The sequence below is a fragment of the Nansenia antarctica genome (assembly GCF_963989245.1).
Source record: "Nansenia antarctica genome assembly, chromosome: 2".
NCBI lineage: Eukaryota > Metazoa > Chordata > Actinopteri > Argentiniformes > Microstomatidae > Nansenia > Nansenia antarctica.
Window position 1 is genome coordinate 57,227,397 of NC_137675.1, and position 20,503 is coordinate 57,247,899.

Sequence of the window (20,503 nt, forward strand, 5' to 3'; positions counted from 1 at the left end):
AGTGTTTCCTTTTCTATGGGGAGCGGGAAGATTATGTAATTAATTGCACTAGCAATAAAACAAGTATCAAAATAGGTGAAAACTCTTGACGCTACTTGATAAAATAAATAGCTAACATATATGTCTGAGTTCATGAATTCAGAACTCAAATAAATAATATACACCCAAAAAAACTAAAAACAAACAAGGTTATGCCCCATAGAACATTAGGGTATACAGTACAAACACATAGTACCTCTGTTCACATTGCAATATGGTAAAAGTCACAATGATAACCACTTTTTTTTACACTTTGAATTGTCTTTCACTTGCAGTTACAGCTGATTCCAAAACGCTTATTTTCCCTTCCATTGTGTGCCACGTGCCATAGATTTTTGCAAAGTACCGGTACTTATTTTTTTGCTAAAACATATTGCTTTATGAAGATAAAGGTTCTGATCAGTTCCACTTCAACATACTGTAATAGTAAGTTGTTCCTAAGTTTCTTCCTGCAGTTGTCCAGTGTTTGTACTCATTTTGGTCTGAATATACAGTACATTAATAAATGACCCACACATGTATGTTAAGTAGGCTACTGGTTGAGATTGTCTGACTTGCTTGTCATTCCCTCAGAGTTAATTGTCATCAGGAACTTTTTGTCAGAACCCACAGTGAAGCAACATTCCAACCTTTGAGGATGTCTCAGGACACAAAGCACCAGCTATCATTTGTCCTCATCTTCTCTGCTCCTTTCTCCCTTCTGTCAGTCAGGACGATCTCTCTCTATTGGTTATCCTTTATATGTAGGTGTGTACAGTATAGAGTGTGTGTAGGTGTGTGCACGTCACCTGGAGGGTAGCAGCCACCTCTACACACAGATCTCAATGGGCGTGGCTACCAGGATGCGGCCGCCCCCGCTGTTGTCGCGGGTGACCCGCTCGTAGCTGCCAGTGGAGGACGGGGAGCTGTTGGTGGACATAGAGGAGTAGTGGGCTCCCACTGAATCCATCAGGATGCCCCCCTTAGCCACCCCGCAGACGGGAGACAAGGTCTGCTGCTTCAGCCTGTCCACCAGCACGTCCTCTTCAGACGAGGAGGAGCTGATCTCCACGGGGGGCCCGCCGACCCCGGGGCCGACCACACTGTTCCCGTTCTCTGTGTCCAGCATCCAGCAGTGGCTGAAGTAGCTGAACACCTCCTTGACGGAGCAGCGCCGTTCCTGCTCGATGGAGAGCAGCCTACGGAACATGCGCAGCGCCTCGTCGGTGAAGCGGCGCCACTGCGAGGGTACGGTGCCCGTCCGGCGCCTCTGCCAGCGCACAAACTCCTCGTAGAAGGCGTCCGACGGCATGGCCTTCTCCCAGGGGAAGTTGCCGGTGAGCATGCAGAAGAGGAGCACCCCAAAGGCCCACACGTCAGTGCTGTAGTCCACGTAGAAGCCCTCATGCCGGGAAGCGTCACACAGCTCTGGCGCTGTGTAAGGGATGGTGCCGCTCACACGCTTCACTGGGGAGCCGGCGCGCCGCGTCATGCCGAAGTCAGACAGCTTGACCTTGCGGCATTCTTTGTCAAAGATGAGGATGTTCTCGGGCTTGATGTCCCTGTGGACCAGCTTCTTACAGTGCAGGTAGTCCAGGGCGATGGCCACCTGGTGCACGCAGCGCTTGGCCACAGTCTCTGGAAGTCCCACCTAAAGAGCAGGGAAGAGGGGACACGAAGGTCAAACAGGTGCACTGAGGCCGACACGCAACAAGCCCTCCGTCAGAAAGAGTGAAGAGCCATAAGCTGAGGACTTAGAATGTAACTCACAAATAACTTTCTATAGCACATGAGAGCTGCATTTAATCCAGTGTGATACTTATAGTAGAACATAACCCTCTAAAAATAGTACCTTCGGTTTGAGGGATTGTTGTATAATGATTTGGATTATGTTACTATGTAAACTGATCCATTACAAAAATAGAATTACAGAAACAGAATCTCACAACTACTCTGCTAAAACATGAATCATGTGAAATTAGCCCATTATTCTCCAGCTGCAAGTGTCATCGATATGTAGGCTATTCAGTAGAATGGATGTTGAGAGCCTGCCTTTATAAGATGAACAGATCAATACCTCTCAGCCTCAACTCCTCTCACCTGTGGGGGAATGATGTCAAAGAGGTCTCCTGCCAGGGCGTACTCCTGAGCGAAGATGTAGTACTCGTCTGTCTCAAAGGCGATACCGAACATGTTGATGATAAAGGGACAGGGTGACAGGTAGAGAGAGATGCTGTATTCCCTCAAGAAGCTCTTCAGCTTGGTGGTTTTCTTCCTCAGGAATTTCAGGGCCATTTTTGTGCCTAGAAAAGAACAGAATGTCTCGTTATCCATATACCAAGCTTCACCGTTCTTTTTCACCATAGCTAGAGCAAATGTGGGCAGGTTACTTAATTAATACAATTTTTCATTTAAAAACCTGTCTAGGATTTAACAAATTCAGTGAGGTAACATGATTTTTTTCTCAACTACATTTTTGCTGAGTGGGATTTATAAATATTCCAAAGTCTCTGTCGGACTAGTTCCATCACCTCGCTACACACACTCCCTGCAAAGAGGTAAACCCATGTGGGGCTGGTCTGCTTTGATGCAGGGGATTTGGCAGTAAATTGAAAGTGACTGCTTATTTGCAACAGTAAACACATTCCAATAGAGGCAGTGCTATGCTAATAAAATGAGATGGGGCAATGACTAGGAAAAAAGATTCTCTTAGCCTGCCAGTAAACCTTTTGACTTCATATATAATGTAAAGACACTGGAAGCATGAAATGCATTCCGCTCTCTGGGGGGAATAGAACGAAGCAATCTTGCAAGGAACTGGCTCAGAACCTCACCTCCTCCAAACCACAGTCTATTTCCCCAAATGACAGGAACACTCAGAAATTAGCAGGAATCTGGGAGAGGAATGCCCAAGACAGTCAGATGGAAAATTGCCAGATTCAAATGCCTCAATGTCTACCTCCCTCCCTGATGCCACGATAGGTCTTTTAGGTCAGATGAAAAGAGATGCTTCTCCAATAGCACCACCTCAGCTCTGCTCAATGGCATAGGGTAGTGAGCATGCCATGCAACCTCTTGTAGGAAAGGTCAATTTGCAAGAGGACGTTTCCCTTTTGTTTTTGCATAATGCAAAGGCATAGACCAGAAAACCAGCCAAGTCATCGGAAAAACAATATCAATACAAAGCTGAACAAAAGACTTGCAAAGACTGTTCAATTCTCAACCACTATCCAGCATATGCATCTGCCACTACAGTTGTATATCTCAATGGACTGTCTGACCTACCCTTTTTATGAGCTTGTGAGTAGGGCACTGACCAGGAAAAACATAGTCTTTTAGTTTCGCTTAGCCTATAGGCTATTCATTTGAATTACAAACACGATTAAGTCAGATTTACTGACATTATAAACCTGCAAAAACCTGTTTTAACTATACTGAATGTCTGCAATTTTGATAGATCAGGGTAATCTAGATAATTAGAAAATAGATAATGACTATGCTCTACATTGAAAATAATATTCTGTAATGAGAGTAAATGTGAATAAAAAACAAAAACATTAGTGCACCTCCATAAAACCACACTACTACAAGACTACAGACACACTCATACCCAGTTTTACAACCTCCCTAAATCCCAAAGCTTTGATTCCACTGAAAATTGGCCTGCCTCACTAAAACCCAATTACACAGCAGCATGATTTAGAGGTTATAACATAAATACGATTCAACAGATCTCAGATGGTAGGAAAGCTATTCATAATTCATCCCCTCAGCTGATAGCCTGACATTTCTGAGTAGGGCAGAATGGTGGTAGAATGGTGGTATTCAGTAATGGTGTTAGCAGTGTGATCCTGGAGTGTGCACAGTCTGCTGTTTTAACATGCCAGAGTCTGGGTACTACAGTCTAATGAAGAACAAGTGATAAGGGTTTTGGATAGTGACAGATGGCATGTTGCTTCACTGCTTTACAAAGTGCTGGGGACAGATACAGTCAAATTGTGCACTTCGATGCTTTATAAGGTCAATATTCCTCCAGGAATAGGAGAGGAAATTGTATTTTGTTAAGGATTTAACCTGCTTCAGCAAGAGTTCTATGAAAGAGACTGTAGTTACTGCTGGAAGGAGCAGATGGTAAACATTTTGGCTTGCCTTTTATGACAGAAAGGTTGAACAGATTTGCTAGACCATAGAAATTTGATTGGCAATCTGGATGTGTTTTATGCTTCATTGCTTAACTAAAACCAGGGACAGAGTGAGCGTATTTCCTAGAATCAAAATTAATTAAGTGTCCAAATTAATTCTTTCAATTTGAATACTTCAAAGCTTTTGAACAAGTCTTCAGCGCCCCAGGAAAAACATGAAAACCTTTTAGGTTTGTGTATCAGAGAGATTATGAACACATAGAAATTAAACAAAACAAGTATGTTTTAATGGTCTCCGTCTGATTAATAACTGATGAATATGACATTTACATGACATTGCCAGAACAATAACAAGTACTCAGCATGGCCTCATTTCTAACAGCATACAGGTTATTATTATTAATCCTTTATTTAACCAGGGTAGTCATATTGAGACAGTAGCCTCTTTTTCAAATGAGCCCTGGCCAAGAAAAGCAGCACTTAATTAAAAAAGACACCACATACAGTATAAAAACATACAATATACAACATAAAATAACAACAAACAAGCAACAGAAACAGTGAGCAGATACAGGCTATAAAAGATAACCTAAGCACATTTGCATGTATGATTCAAAATCTCTGTTACACACGGTTTAAAGTAGAATGAACATGCTAAGTTTAAACTTTTTCTGAAGTACATTCCAAGTTGAAGGAGCATTTCCATTAGAGACTCACCTCTGATCTTGTGAACAACCAGGTCCACTTTCCCATAGGTCCCCTTGCCGAGCTCTCGGATAACCTCATAGTACTTGTTGATGTCCAGCTTCTCCAGGTTCTGGGCTGCGATAAGCTGGAGTTCCTCCAGGATGTCGATGGAGCCACGGGAGACATGGGACGAGGAGCTCATTCTTCCAGAGGGAGAGGCCAGGAGCTGAGTAATGTTCTGGTGAATGCCGTTGCTAAGAAGAGGAACAGGAGGAGAAGGAAGAAAAGCAAGGTTAAAGAGATAGGCACCATCACTGACTGTGGCTTTTGTATCCATCCGCTCATAAAAAAAAACACACAAACAAACAAACACACACACACACACACACACACACACCTCTTGTTATCACCAACATCAAAGAGAAGACTGAGTTTTGTATCCAAGCCAAATACGCTCTTATATAACCTTTGAGTCCTGCAGTAAACAAAGATCTACTTTCCGCTATGTGGAGCCCCTTTCAAGTGTGAAAGATCACAGGCCTCTGTTTCCCAGCAAGCAACACCATCGGAGAACACAGGACAACTGCAGAGGTAGGAATGGAGAGGGATAAATCCCATTCCACATTACAGATCTGTCTTTCTCATACAAAATTCTGCTCCTTCCTTTCCGTTAAGCCTTTTAAAACCTTCTCGAAATATTTCTTCTGTGAGTTACACAATACCTCTTAGAAGTGTTTTTTGACTCTGTAGGTTGAGCCTCAGTCACAAAGAACATCAACTCAACATCCAGTTGAGTAGGAATGGAGAAACGCAGGGAGAACAGTGAACCCAGGTAAACTCCAGTTACAGAGTGTCAATTAGGGTATCACTGTTGTGGAGCTGGGCGAAAAGAAGACAACGACATTTGTAACGGGATGTTTATGATCTTCACCTAATTGTAAACTCTAGAGAAGCACTCCTCTGAACTTGCCTTGCTTGTGAAAGTTTGTAAAGCTGGTCTCAGCTCTCTGTGGATCTGTTTCTCTCCCCCCTCTGATACGAGAGAAGCCAAGTAACACTCATTTGCAATATCGTTTCTTTCATCACCCGCAGAGGCCAAATCTCTGAATGACTGAATAGACTTCACAACCCTGATGGTGCTGCAGAATTGTGTCATTTCTCATTAATGAAGACACTAACGTGTTGAATTAGACAGGATGTACATCCTGTGCATAAAGTCCATCTGGGTATGTCTTGGGGGACAACTCCACTCCATTATGTGTGTGTGTGTGTGTGTGTGTGTATGTGTGTGTGTACAGGAGCTTGTGCGTGTGTTCCCAGAGGGAGCTCTTCACACAGGGGAGCCAGCTGGCCACCACAGGCCCTCATGAGTACTACTGTAGATGTGGTACTAGCCTCAGTCAAGGCATCATCACAGAACAACACAGAACAGCCCTGCCCAGGCCTTTCCTGTCCACTCCCACCTATAGAAACAGTCCAGAGCCAACAAACAGACATTAACACACACACGTACACACACACACACACACACACACACACACACACACATCCTCCAGCATGGCTCCTGTCATATCAAAGAGCTTGGAGATGAAAGGAGAGTCAAGCCTTAGTAATTATGCGCTGTTCCTCTGCAGCAGCACTGATGCAACCTTTACCAGCCAACAGTCTCCAGCCCAACTCCCCTCCCCGGGGTAATCATGCCACCGTTATTCCCCAGAGGGCCTTAGGGAGCACCAACCCCTGCCACGTTTTCCCCTCAATGGGATTCAGCTCATTTGTATTCAAGGCACAGCTGAAGCACCACTTACTGGGTCTAAATTGCGTCACAGGCCATTCTACCCCCCCCTGTGACACTCGTCTTGCATAACACACTGGAGAAAAGGTGAACACTATCTGGTGAATGAAGGGCCTTAGGGGGCTGCACTGCAGGGGGGGGGGTGGAGAGCTGGGCGGTGCAGAGAGAGGCTTGGTCACTGAGGACCGATCTCTCTCCTCGTTGCAGATTATAGGGAGCTCTGACTGTGTACTAAAAGGCAGGCGACAGCGGTGAAATGGAGTGCTGGTGTTAGTGCCAAATGACTATAGTTAAATGTGACAATCACCGAAAGTGTTGAGCAATAGTCATCTGTGTCCTGCTCTCCTCACACACACACACACACACACACACACACACACACACACACACACACACACACACACACACACACACACACACACACACAAACACACACACAGACCATATACACACACAACAACCCACACACATACTATACACTCACACACACTCACACACACACACACACACACACACACACACACACACACACACACACACACATACACATGCACTCCACCCACTATCCCCGTACAGAAAGAGCAGCACTGCAATAACTGTCTCGGCCAACAATCAATGCTGTCTGCCAAACTCCGTTCTTTAACATTTGCACCTAATAATCATGTCTAATGTCAAATCGATACTTCAGGCCGTTAAGAAATTCAGTACAACACCTACAAAATGTCAACATCTCTCAAGCTTAATATCAACTTCAGTGCTTCGTTTGCAGGTAAACTGTACCTCAAGCTGAGATAAACAATCTGAGATAAATAATGTTTTTTTCTAGAGATAAATAATCAATCATGTAAAATGATTAATGGTACTGTCAAAAGTCACACAGATGAAGACAGACAGACAAGGACATTCAAAACAGAATGAAATTGAATCACAGTTGTGAGATTTACTGCTTCTGGCACTCACTGTCTCTCATGGTTACGATGTGGATGATTGCTGCCCAGTCCATGATTAAATGAACAGTCTGGCACTGGGACACACTCTGTCCTTACATACACTCTGCACCACTCTCTCCGCTTTGTCTTGGTTATGTTCACATTCAAATGGCACTGGTGTATCTATCATCAATCTATATGAATGTGTTCTTGAAGCTGTTTCTTTTGTCTACAGAACAAGATGTTCTCTTGTTAGTATTATGTGCATGAACAGAGATGGATGCAATACTCTCCCAGAGAGGTTCAACTCTCCATTGATGCATTGGGATTGAAATTTCAGTTTTGCTGGCCTGGCGGGTAGTTCAATTACCTGGGCCATTGACCATCTTGGCCAGTGCACTCAAGGAAAACATTGAGGCAGTGTAATGTGTTCTTTGTTTAACTGAGGAGTGGAGGCAAATTCACCTCTGTCTACTGTAAATGTTTAATCAGACCATGTCACAGTTGCCCCACATTTCTAAGTCAAATGAACACAGATTTTCATAGAGAAGCACAGGGCAATCGGGCCTATGGTGGTCTAAAATGCTGGATCAGGAATCGGAGATAGGGAATGCTATGTAATGATCCGATGCCATGCCACAAACTGCAGTAAAAAAAACTTGCCAAACATGGCGTAGACTTGACGGCTGCACGGCTGAGATGACACACGAGTGTGGTGACAACAATAACAACCATGTTTGCAGCCTGGAATTACTGTCACGCTTGAGACAGCCACCAGTAAAACAGCTTGCTGCAAAATGTGACACGTCTGGTCAATTGGTCCGCAAGTCGGCAGCTGATTTAATGTTCAGACTTTTTTTGCGTTGTTGGAAATCAATGACACACTCAGCTTGTTTTGTGCTGCAGTATTTTGGCTTGACTAGCGAGTTTGTGTTGTGATTTTCAACAACCATAAAATATATTTCTGTGTTTCAAAATAAAGGTCTGAATATTTTGATTGGTTGCCAACTTGCAGCCCAAATGACCAGACCATGTCACAAATTTGCAAGGAAAGTGTTTCGAGGGGTGATAGTAGCATTTCACATTTTAAAAAAGAGCCTTGCATCACATTGGTACTTGGTATCGGACAATATTCAAAGTACTCGGAATTGGAATCAGCAATGAAAAGGTGTTAGCAGTGCATCCCTAGTTATGTACAGTGTGTATTATAAAACCACATCTGTGTGAATAGGTCAGTCGGTGTGGAGGAGAATGCATTGGTTGTCATGGCAACTCAACACGTAATAAAACCTAGTGAATAATAAGGGTCACAGCGTATCCAGTATTTTAGAGTGGAAATCATCTTCACTGTAAAGACAGCACCACAATGTCTCACAGTGCTATCATTCTAATAGCTCTTCATACTTCTACCATATCAATGTCTCACTATCCCACTCTAATGTCTGTGAAGGCTGTGTGTTCATTTCTGAGCTCAACTATATCTGTGTCTTTGGGTGCTCTCCTCCTCCTTGCCTCCTGTTCTCTACCGTATGGGTACCTTCCAGAGGGCCTGGCCGCCCAGCCTCAGCCACATCCTCAGGAGTGTTAGTGCCAGTCTGCTGCTGCTGCTGCTGCTGCTAGCCCTGAGCCCCTGTACTCCCAGAGTGTTCATGGAACTGTGGAGCACATCAAAGCTGCCAGGCCTTGGCTGGGCGTCAGCCTGCACACAGGGCTTTGTGCTAGCCTGTACGGCGGCGACACATCCCTGGACACACCCTTGCCTTTCCGTGCTCCCCACACAGGGCACCATACTCTCTGCTGATAGACAAGGTTGTGTCCCAAGGACTGTGTTTATGTGGCAATGTTTATTCCACCAGTCAAGGGGGAATGCCAGACAGGGTGGCACCTTGGTGCCCTGAGCGAACTAGAACTAGAATAAGAGAGTGCTTAGACAATGCCTGTATCCCAAACTATCAGTTGTTATACGTATGTCTTTTATCTAACATATTTTAGTATGATGTGTATTTGAGTGGTATAATTTTTACAACCATAATCATATAGTTGGATGGAGAGGATTGCTTTCTGGTGTCTGTCTCCAACCTACAACAGCAACAAGGTCAGCTGGTTTCACTGGGCTTGTTTACATAACACAAGCCACTGGCTGAATGGAAAGTCCTCTAACCTGCTGCTCTGGCTAAACACACATATCTGTTGTTCATCTGAATATGATACCATGATATCTTATACCAGTGCTGAATAGACTGTGCTATAATATTTCTCAAAAACGTAGCTTGGATGATATGTTCTAGATACTGTGGCTAAATGAGTGTGGATCACTTCACAATCATCTTTCCAAGAACCCCTCTCCGTAATCGCCAGCACTCCTTCAACATACTGTAGGTCATGTGTAACTTCACCTGATAATGATAAATATGTTTGTCAATCTTAATGTTCTAGCACTGTGGTTCCTACTAGCACCTATTTTTGAAGAAGGTTTCACATTCCATGATTGGGAAACATGGTTGTCTAATCAACTTGGTTAGGCATCTATTGTGTTTATTAAATGACGGAAATCATAAATAAAAAAAAACACTGACAAATAACAATCAATCAATCAAGATAAGAAAAGTATAACAAGAGATCTAGTGACATTTGCAACTAACTATGTGACTCTACTGCTAAAACTACAGTGGTGATGATAGCAAATGTGGTGTAGCTATTTGTAGAAAGAAAGGATAGAAAGAAAAATTAGGATAGAATAAAGTGTGTGTGTGTGTGTGTGTGTGTGTGTGTGTGTGTGTGTGTGTGTGTGTGTGTGTGTGTGTGTGTGTGTGTGTGTGTGTGTGTGTGTGTGTGTGTGTGCGCGCGCGCGTGCGTGCGTGTGTGTGTGAGAGACAGAGAGAGACAGAGTGAGAGAGCCGAAAATCGACAAGGCGACAGAGAGGCATCTATACACAGTGCACACCACACAACCGTACACAGCATAGTACATACAAATTGCTTTTTGCGCCACTAAAATGTAGGAATGCACTGGCATTCAATTATTATTTCGAACAACCAGTGTTCACTATTATTATGCTTTATCCATTGTTAATTGTTTAGCTTATTTTAATATGTAATAATATGTAAATAATACAACAAAACTACAATTTCAGCGATGTAGGCTACATCATGAATTCCAAACACTGCTAGACAATCGTCACTTGTAATCATGCGAGTAGTCCAAAGCATTGCAATGAAATGTATGTATCCCTAACCCAACAACTACTGTATGACCATTGCTATTGAAAATCAGTGCTATAAAAAAAGCTAAACCCGATAAGAAACGCTGAGTAATTGCACTGATACATTTATTGCAATGACCCAATCAACAATGATGATGCATTGTTATCAACGTACCTTTCAGGTTGTACTGCATGCAAGAGCTTGTGCTGTCATTCCATTCCGGAGAAACTTTAATTGTATGACTGGAGCAAAGGGCTATGGACTGGGTTGATTCCTCCGCCTTCGTTTCTGAACTCTGCAGATGCTTTGTTATCGATACATGCACAACCTCGCACAATACTGCTGGTGTTTCTGTCTAGCTCGTTGGTACCTCTGACAGTCTGACTTGTATTGCCCTATTGTCTCTGCACGGCTGCTGGATGCAACTACTGCCAGGCAGAGAGGCTGCAACAAAGCCAGCCCACATCGTTCACCGACCAATCGGAGAGCACACCGTCTCCGTAGATACCCAACATTCGCTACAGCGCTATGAGAATGAACAAAGTGGAGGACGCACTATTGAACATGTGCCATACTGATTAAGATATTGCATGGAGTGTTTTCTTTGTCTGTGTAATATGCCTGTTGAATAAAATGCCAATTGAGGACGAACAAGCTTTGGGGTAGAAGGCCATTGGCAATTAGGCATATCAGTAAAAGACAGCTCAGGACAAGGGTTTTGGTCATTTACACAGTATACTATGGAGTGAAACTGTTGTTCCCTAAGAGATGGAAAGTGATAGGTAAGTCAAGTTATTCTTAGAAAATACATGCTGTAAGAATATGCAGCAGCATCTGATCACCTGCAACCTAGCAAAACCATATCAATATGGAATATGAGAATGAGAAAGGTATTGTAATTGTACTGTGTGTAGTCTTTTCTTGCATAATTTGATTCAGTGTAAAAAATAAATAATTGAAAAACATTTTGTTTAATTCAACATATTTCTATTGCAGAAATGTATTTAAGAAGCCTTTGTTTCCAATGACAGCTTCAAGACGCTTACTGTACGAAACAACTCATATATCAGGTGGGATTTTGGCCCATTCTTCAACACAGACAGACAACTTGACGATTCCGGGGGGCCCGCTGGTGAATCTTCAGTTCCTTCCACAAATTCTCTATTGGATTTAAGTCTGGTGATTGACTACGCCAGTCCAACACCTTTATTTTCTTCCTCTAGAACCAATTGAGAGTCTCATGCAGTATGTTTTCGATTGTTGTCCTGCTGGAAGATGCGTCTCATCCTCATCATCCTGGTGGATGGCAAGAGATTCTTCTCAAGAATTTCCTGGTATATGGCTCCATTCATCTTCCCTTCGATAATATGGATTCCACCAGTACCATGTGAAGAGAAACAGCCCCATGCCATGATGCTTCCACCTCCGAACTCCGAAAAGTTCGATTTTTGTCTTGTCTGACCAGACTCCCAGTAATCTACAGTTGTCTCCAAATGTTCTGTAGCAAACTTCAAATGAGCTTCAACATGACTTTTCTTCAGTAATGGAGTCTTCCAGGGGGATTGCAAAGGTGGAGTGCAATGCCTATTGTGTTGTTTGTGACAACAGTACCCGTTGCTTCCAGGTCTTTCTGGAGCTCTGCATTGCTGCAGAATGTAAGAGTAGTTCAGAATAATTATATTATAATAATTGCAGTTATTAGCAAACTAATGACATGTGGGGTAAAGACAAATTGGTTTGCTGTTCTTTTCATTTGTTACCATTCATGCATTCATACAGTATTTCACACTTGACTTGTTCCACTCAATTGCTTTAGTGAATTTTTTAAATGCAAGAAATCCATCCTTGTGTGGACAAGAATGTGAACAGAGAACTGAGATTGTGCAAAACAATAGGCAACTGCATCCATGTAGCTTATTATTATCAGGTTCTGTTCTAAGCAAATGGACCCCATCCCAGGCCTTCTCATTTACACCGTTTAATTAGAATTTCCGCTGGCCTGTTGTAACTGGATTTACTCCACGTCAGATTATTTTGGTGGCGTCTGAATCTTCCTCCTCTGCTTGGCCGTGTCTGCCAGACACAGAACCTGCGTCACCACTGTGGATTGGTATTCTGCTGGTAACCGGATTTGCCTCAAGTGAGACGGGACCATTTCTCAAAGGCAGAGCTGGACAGTTGATAATACGGAAATTAGACATGCAGACAAAAGCAGTAGGATAAAAGACATGAGAGCACATACACACACACAGACACACACACACACACACACACACACACACACACACAGACAAAACACAAACACACACACACACACACACACACACACATACACAAACACACACATCCACACACTATGTCTGTATTGTATGTAATGCATAGGGCCAGATAGGTAAATTAATTAAGTGGTCATCAAAAATACACTTCCACAGGCCACCCAGTCTTCACTGTATTCTCAGCCCTTCTCCTACTCAGACCCAGCAACAGCAGCCCTTTATGCTAGAACGGAATGCCTAACAACTCCTTGAATTAACATTAGTCTAAATCCCGAGAGAGAGAGAGAGAGAGAGAGAGAGAGAGAGAGAGAGAGAGAGAGAGAGAGAGACAGAAAGAGAGATAGTGTGCATGCGTGCGTCCATGCGTCTGTGCGTCCATGCATTTCGTGTGTGTTTGAAGTGAGAATTGCATCCCATTTTGGCCACTATACACATCAGTGGAGTATTGCTCACAACAAAACCACCAATAATATATTTATATATGATGAAATGAATTACATGAAATTAAGAGGCAATATCAACATGCTGTAGGCCATACCAGCACCAGTGTTCTCAGTTAAATGCTGGCTCAACTTGATAGTCAACCTCCATCAACACAGTACTGACCCCCTCCTCGGGTCCTTTGTCCTGACAGTTTACAAAAACCCTGTCTGCCCTCCTGAGTTACAGAAACACACATTCTCATATTGTTGGGGACTGTACAAACACACTCTGGATTCCGAATGCTTGGGAAATCTGTACCAATGTTGTAGCAGACGGCTATTTAAAAACACATTCCACATGACTGGGCACATGACAAAAACAGAGTCCAAAAACAGTCCAAAATAATATTATGCTGGACAAAGAAAGAAGAAAAGAGCTTACAGATGAAAATGTTTGAAAAATAAGCACCGCATTATACCCCTCACAGTGAAATATACAGTATGTTATGAAAATTGGATCAGGGTTGGATCAAAGGTAGCAGTTTCCTACACAGTACGTTCAGAAATCCCATTTCATTTTATAAAGAATAAATTCTTATTTTCTAATATCTGCAATCTCTTCATCATCATATGCTCCCCTGGCTCTCCCCCCAGTGTCCAGAGTTGCTTGTCTCACTTGACACTGTGAAAGCTTTTGATCAGGTCGAATAGGACTTTCTCTTTATTGTTCTGCAGAAGTGCAGGCTAGGTCAAAAAAAATCCTATTTTTAGTTAAGCTACTTTATGCCTGACCAATGGCGTCTGTATAGAATAATGGCTTTTGATATTTTTGTCTTTGCATTGTGGCACTAGGCAGGGATGTCCTATCTGTCCATTGAACCCTTCGCGATCTTACTTCCACTGGCGTACCACACACCCCCACAGCCCCCACAATGCAAAGTATAACTTTAAGACTTTGCTAGAACGCACAATAGCCGATCTTTATTGGTGGTCACATCTCCCCATATCCTTAGCAGGCAGAGTTAATGCTATTATAAGATTAATATCCTCCACAGATGTGTATTTCCTTTTCTATGTATCCCCATCCTTATCAAAAATATATTTTCAACACATTTTAATATTTTTTTAATCACCAGTTTTATATGGAACGGAAAACCCCCTTGAATTAGAAAATACTTCCTGCAGAGGCCAAAGGTGTCTGGAGGTATCTCATTTTCAGCTCTATTATTGGGCTTGCAATGTCTGTGCCCTCTCCTTCTGGGGCCAATCTTTTGTGGCGAACAATATACCTGCCTGGTTACAAATTGAGAGAGCATCATGCCAACTCTCCTCTTTAGCTGCACTTTTTCCTCATTGCCTCTGTCACAAGCATTGGCACAATAGTATCCTATTGTTTCCCATTCTCTTAGAAACTAGGTCAAAATTGTAGAACATTTTGGATGGCAGGGTGGCTCTCTCCTGATTCCTCTTTCTGCAAAACATTCCTTCCCTCACTTGTTAATTCATGCTGTCGACAGAGCCTTCCCCACCTTTGACACGTTAAGCACTGAATTGCATCTGGCCCAAACTATTTTTGTTTGTTTGTACAAATCTGTGACAAGTCAGTGACTTCATAAGACGTAATACTGGTCCAACATTTCCTAATATCCCCGATTGCCGATGGAATCACTGATACATTTTAACACTAGAACAGCTGTGCCTTTTTTACCTACTAAAAGAGCCGCATCTTTACAATGCCACTAGTTGGCCGCTTGTAAATTAGCCTGCTTCCTACACAGAAAAACTTCAAAATAGCTTTATATTAGCTTATCCTGATGTGATTTTGAAAATGTAAGAACCCTTCATGGCTGATTAAGTGTTAAAGTGCTGCATCATGGCCATCTTACAAAGACCAAACTAGCTAAAATGTATTCTAATGTTTACCCCCTATGTGATCGGTGCAGTCAATTCCCTGCCTCTCTGGCAGTACAGTGTCCAGTAATTGGACAGTATTTTTACTTCGTTTGGCACTACACTCCAAAAGTTTGGATTTGAAATCAAACAATATAACTGTTTACTGTAAACTAACTGTTATGTTAAAGTAGAGATTCTCAGCCTTTATTTAATGGTATTTGTGTACATATTCACCATTCAGAAATTACAACACTTTTTAGACATAGTCCCCCTGTTTCAAGCCACCAAAAGAGATGGGACAGATTTATCAAATGTCCAAATTAGCTCACCTTTAGTATTTGGTCGACAATTATTTGCATGCTATAACTGCCTGAAGCCTGCAACCCATTGATCACACATGTTTGATTTCTGATTTCAAAACCAAACAAAATATTCACTGTCCCATTACTTACGCAGGGCACTGTATGTTCTGGCTCTGTCCAAGGCAAATTTCTGGAGCTCTATTTTTTCTATCAGACATCTTTGGACGGGCCGGAGAACTAGACCCATTCATTGTTCTGTTCGGGGTGCTGGGAGCAGATGGCCAGATCTTGGGTACCAGACGACCAGGAGACAATATTACCTTCCTAGATTGATCCTACTGAGTGGGAAAGTCATACTGCCTGGATTAGAGATATGTTGCAGCATCTCCAACTTGAGAAATGTAAGTTCATCCTGCGGGGATCCAAAGATAAATTCTCCATTCCATTGTCCCCATTCCTTTTTCTATGCCTATGCCCATGTTTAATATTGTTACATCGACAAACTTGTGAACAAGGAGTAAAGTAGGCTACTTTGTCATGTTCTAATATATTAGTTTTTTTGTACCTTAGTACAATATATACAGTACATATATTTATCTGTACATTCCTGTATGCCATGTTTAGTCTTGTTGTTCAATGTTCATATTGTACTGTATTACATACATTCATACATCTGTTCTACGTATACTTGAAAAAACAAGACTTAAGAAAAAAAAGGTAGAAATCTCATTTCGTTTTGAATGATTTGCATGTCAAATGCGTTTATCCAATGTGATTGGTAGGAGCCATGTTTATTAGCAGTCCGTCTAACAGCTGGGGCTCCTTCTCTGAAGGTTACCATGGCAATCTACCAGAGTGGTCGGCACCCAGCATCCCCTCGGGCTAGAGTCCAATGTCTCAAATCTCAACTCCCCTCACAGCCTCCTAAACAACACCACTCAAACCCAGGGGAAACTGCCCATCTTTTTACACCTCCTTACAGCCATTTCCTCTCAGATAACCAGCCTTAAGTTCTTTGACCTGATGTTGATCTTGTATTTTGTTTTCTGTACACGGTGTTACTCTGTCAGGCTTGTGGAAAAGATCAGATGAAGATTGATGGAGTTATGTAATTAGGGCCTTGCAAAGGGAGTGTTTGCATGGCATGGGGCATTACTCAGTAATCCCCCAGCGCTGTGGCAGTGCTTTGAAACCTGACAGCCACTCATGTATATATGTGTGTACGAGGTTGCCAGCATGTTAAGAAGTTATCTGGCAACCAGCCAGCCTGGAATCTAACTTGGGAACACAAGTGACCGCAAACAATAGGCTAGGTGCACGATCTCACTACTTCCTGAAAGGCAACTGGTATGAACATATCCTGTCTCACTCTATTGGTTTAATTGATTAATCAGCTGTGCACTGTGTGTTCCAACGGTTTACCGCACAGCTGATTAATCAATTAAACCAATAGAGTGAGACAGGATATGTTCATACCAGTTGCCTTTCAGGAAGTAGTGAGATCGTGCACCTAGCCTATTACCGACCTCTGGCGGCACCCATTTCCACCCTCTTTTGTTTACCACAGTGACTTTGGCACAAGTACTAATAAGACCCTGGAGTACTGATTCCTAGATGATTTGGGCTTCGTCATCAGGTTTCCAAGGTGATATTCACTGTAAAAGCTGTTGTTTTTTTAGGCGGAGACTGAATTTGAGATGTTTTATAATATTCTAGCTCTATTTACTCTGACACAGTAACATAGATTTTGATTCTGACACTTCTACAGCCACCCCACAGGTGTTAGCTTTCATTTGATAACAAGATCATTATGAAGGCCCTTGTGATTGTGGAGATATTCTATATTCACTGTGGGCATGTCATTTCGAGCAGAAAACCAGAAAAATGAGGTGGATAAGAAGCCCCCCACCCATCGAACAGTATGTAATGAGAACAGGGGAACTGCACTGGCTTATGTAACACATCTAATGGGACCTTCTATTTAATCCTCTCAACCCATTGATTCTATTCTATTGATCATTTTTGGAGCTGTCTGTTTATATAAGCACAGAGTAGTAAGGAAATAAAATCAACCATCCCATTGCTTTTCTTAAGCTCTCCTGTGAATGTGAGCATGTGTCATGTGACATACAGTATAGGTCAAACGTTTGGACACACTTCCCCATTCAATTGAATGGGACAGTGTGTCCAAACTTTTGAGTGGTACTGAATGTGCTAGTTTAAACAGTTGAGTTAGCAGTCGCCCACGGAGGCCAGGGCACTTGAGCGATTGAGAGCTTCTAAAAAAGCAGACACTAAAATACATACACACACTGATAAGATAGATAGCAACCAGGTGACCCTCATGAGTGGACAATAACTAGAGCTAATAATGCCTTGTATTTGTCCAATATACAGATAATGGAGTATTCCAATGCATTATTTGGGAAGGGACAGTGCACGTTAATGAACAAAGTCCATGTATTACAATGTATTATGAGAAAACTTGTAAACAAGCCAGATTATAGCCAAGGCTAGTTTCCATCTGTTGTCCCTTAGAGCAGAGGTTCCCAAAGTGGGTGCCGCCAAATCTGCTCGTAAAAAAAAAAAAAAAAAAAAAAAGAAGTATAATATAAAATTATAATAATAATACATGAATAAACGTTTGTTTATTACATGTGCAATGGAGTTCATAAGCAAATAAAATATATATTTCTCAGATTTGAAAGATATTAATTTACTAACTAGGCCTACTAGTTACTAACTAACTACTCCTCACTGAAGTCTTGGACCAAGCGGTGAAAATGGTTAATTATGTAAAATCACGCCCGCTGAAGTCACGGCTGTTCAGCACATTGTGCAATGAGATGGGGTCCGAGCATGAGGGGCTCTTATTACACACAGAGGTCCGCTGGCTGTCGCGGGGCAAGGTGTTATCCCGTGTCTATGAGCTCCAAGATGAACTGATGTCAGTGAGCACGACATGCCATACAAAGAACAATTGGAAGATGAATCGTGGTGGATTAAGCTTGCTTATCTGGCAGATATTTTCAGCCACCTTAATGACCTCAACATAAAAATGCAAGGGAAGGCTGAGAATATCCTGACAGCGACAGACAAACTGAACGGATTCCGATCCAAATTGAGACGGTGGCAAGACGGGGTGGCCAAGAAAAACACAAATGTTTACGTTGACGGCCAATGACGCAGCACACAAGTCAGCGTCTTTCTTGAATCTGATCGCTGCGCACCTACGTATGCTGGAGGAGAGATTTGAGTCCTATTTCCCTCCAATGAACGAAGACTTCGACTGGCTCCGGGATCCGTTCAACCCCCTCTCATCAGCATCAGCCGCTAGTTTGAGCAGCAAAGCTCAAGATGAACTGGCAGAGCTCATTATGGACCGCACACTGAAGCTCAAACATGGTGAGCTAGGTTTGGATAGGTTTTGACTGCTTGTGGGACATGAATATCCATCTCTCTCAGAGAGCGCCATCAAGGTGCTTTTACCCTTCCCAACCTCCTACTTGTGCGAGCTGGCTTTTTCTTCTCTAGCATACGTCAAGAACAAGACACGCACGCGTCTGTCAGTGGAACAGGACCTGCGTGTCGCGGTGTCCACTATCTCTCCCCGCATAAAGAGACTCTGCTCCCAAAAGCAGGCGCATGTGTCCCACTAATGCGCACAACATATTTCTTTGTTTTGTATTTCTCTCAATTTTTACAATTCTGTCATGATTATTATTGTTAAATTATTATACCCGTTTGGTTCAGATGTGAAATAATAATCTCAGAATGAGCATTGAAATGAGAATTACATTTTAAGGCATTATTTTAAGCCCCCCAAAAAAGCATTGTTCCATTGATTGATTATACAGGCCTTTGATATTTTATTTGTGTGAAGAATTCCCTCTGAGTCTCCTCCCATATTGTACAATCCTTGAGGGCCACAATTTTATTTAATTTAGCGATAGTTTGACTGACCTATGCATTCTTGCCCATCCATTACAGTTCATTTATGACTTTTATTATCTTGTTAAAATTCATTGGGGCAATACTTATGTATTATATATAAACACACATTTTCAAACCAATTCATCGTGTATTGTTTTTAGTTTAAGCTCCGAGGCATTTTTAAAATCTTCGTAGAGTTGGGGTGCCTTGGAGAAGGGGGAAAGCTTCAGGGGTGCCTTGGTTAAAAAAAGTTTGGGAACCTCTGCCTTAGAGGATGTTACCTGGAAACATAAAACTTCTAAAAACATACAATCATTCGATTAAGACAGCAATGACAGTAGTACTAATAATAGCAAATGAATCAGAAAATATGGTACTAGCCATAGCAAATAAATATAGGCCATGTTGCATATTGAGGGAAAATACATGTATGCAATGCATTGTGTTGCAGTATTTTGGCTTGACTAGCGAGTTTGTGTTGTGATTCTCATCAACGTTGAAATGTAGTTCCATGTTTCAAAATAAAAGTCTGGACATTTTGATTGGTTGAATGATCAGACTGTGTCACCATTACTTGCAGTATTGCCTCAGATGTATTTTCATTCATCATAGAGAAGCATAATTCACTTTGATTGTGTGTATCCTGTGCATTGTGTGTATCCACGCACAGTAGGCTATATGTGCCTCTATCAATAAAGGGTGTGTGTACATTATACTTGCAGGATTGCCTCAGATGTATTTTCATCAGTCATAGTCACAGTAGACTATGTGTATGTTCATATATCAATTTAAGTACCTGTGTTAGAGTGTGTGTAAGTAAAGTAAAGTTTATTTATATAGCACCTATCACAGACCAGCGATCACAAAGTGCTTTACATTATTATAAAAAGCATAATTAAAGA

The 20,503-nt window shown here is 42.2% G+C and overlaps 1 protein-coding gene across 1 annotated transcript; it reads right to left on the reverse strand.

The window, feature by feature from the left end:
• Window positions 1-847: 847 nt before the first annotated feature.
• On the reverse strand, window positions 848-5,049 carry unm_sa1261 (un-named sa1261; the record flags this gene model as incomplete). The annotated part of the gene is made up of 3 exons (XM_080524777.1): window positions 848-1,669; window positions 2,119-2,321; window positions 4,878-5,049. 3 exons carry the CDS (start codon window positions 5,047-5,049, stop codon window positions 848-850), a joined length of 1,197 nt encoding a protein of 398 aa, XP_080380903.1.
• Window positions 5,050-20,503: the final 15,454 nt, after the last annotated feature.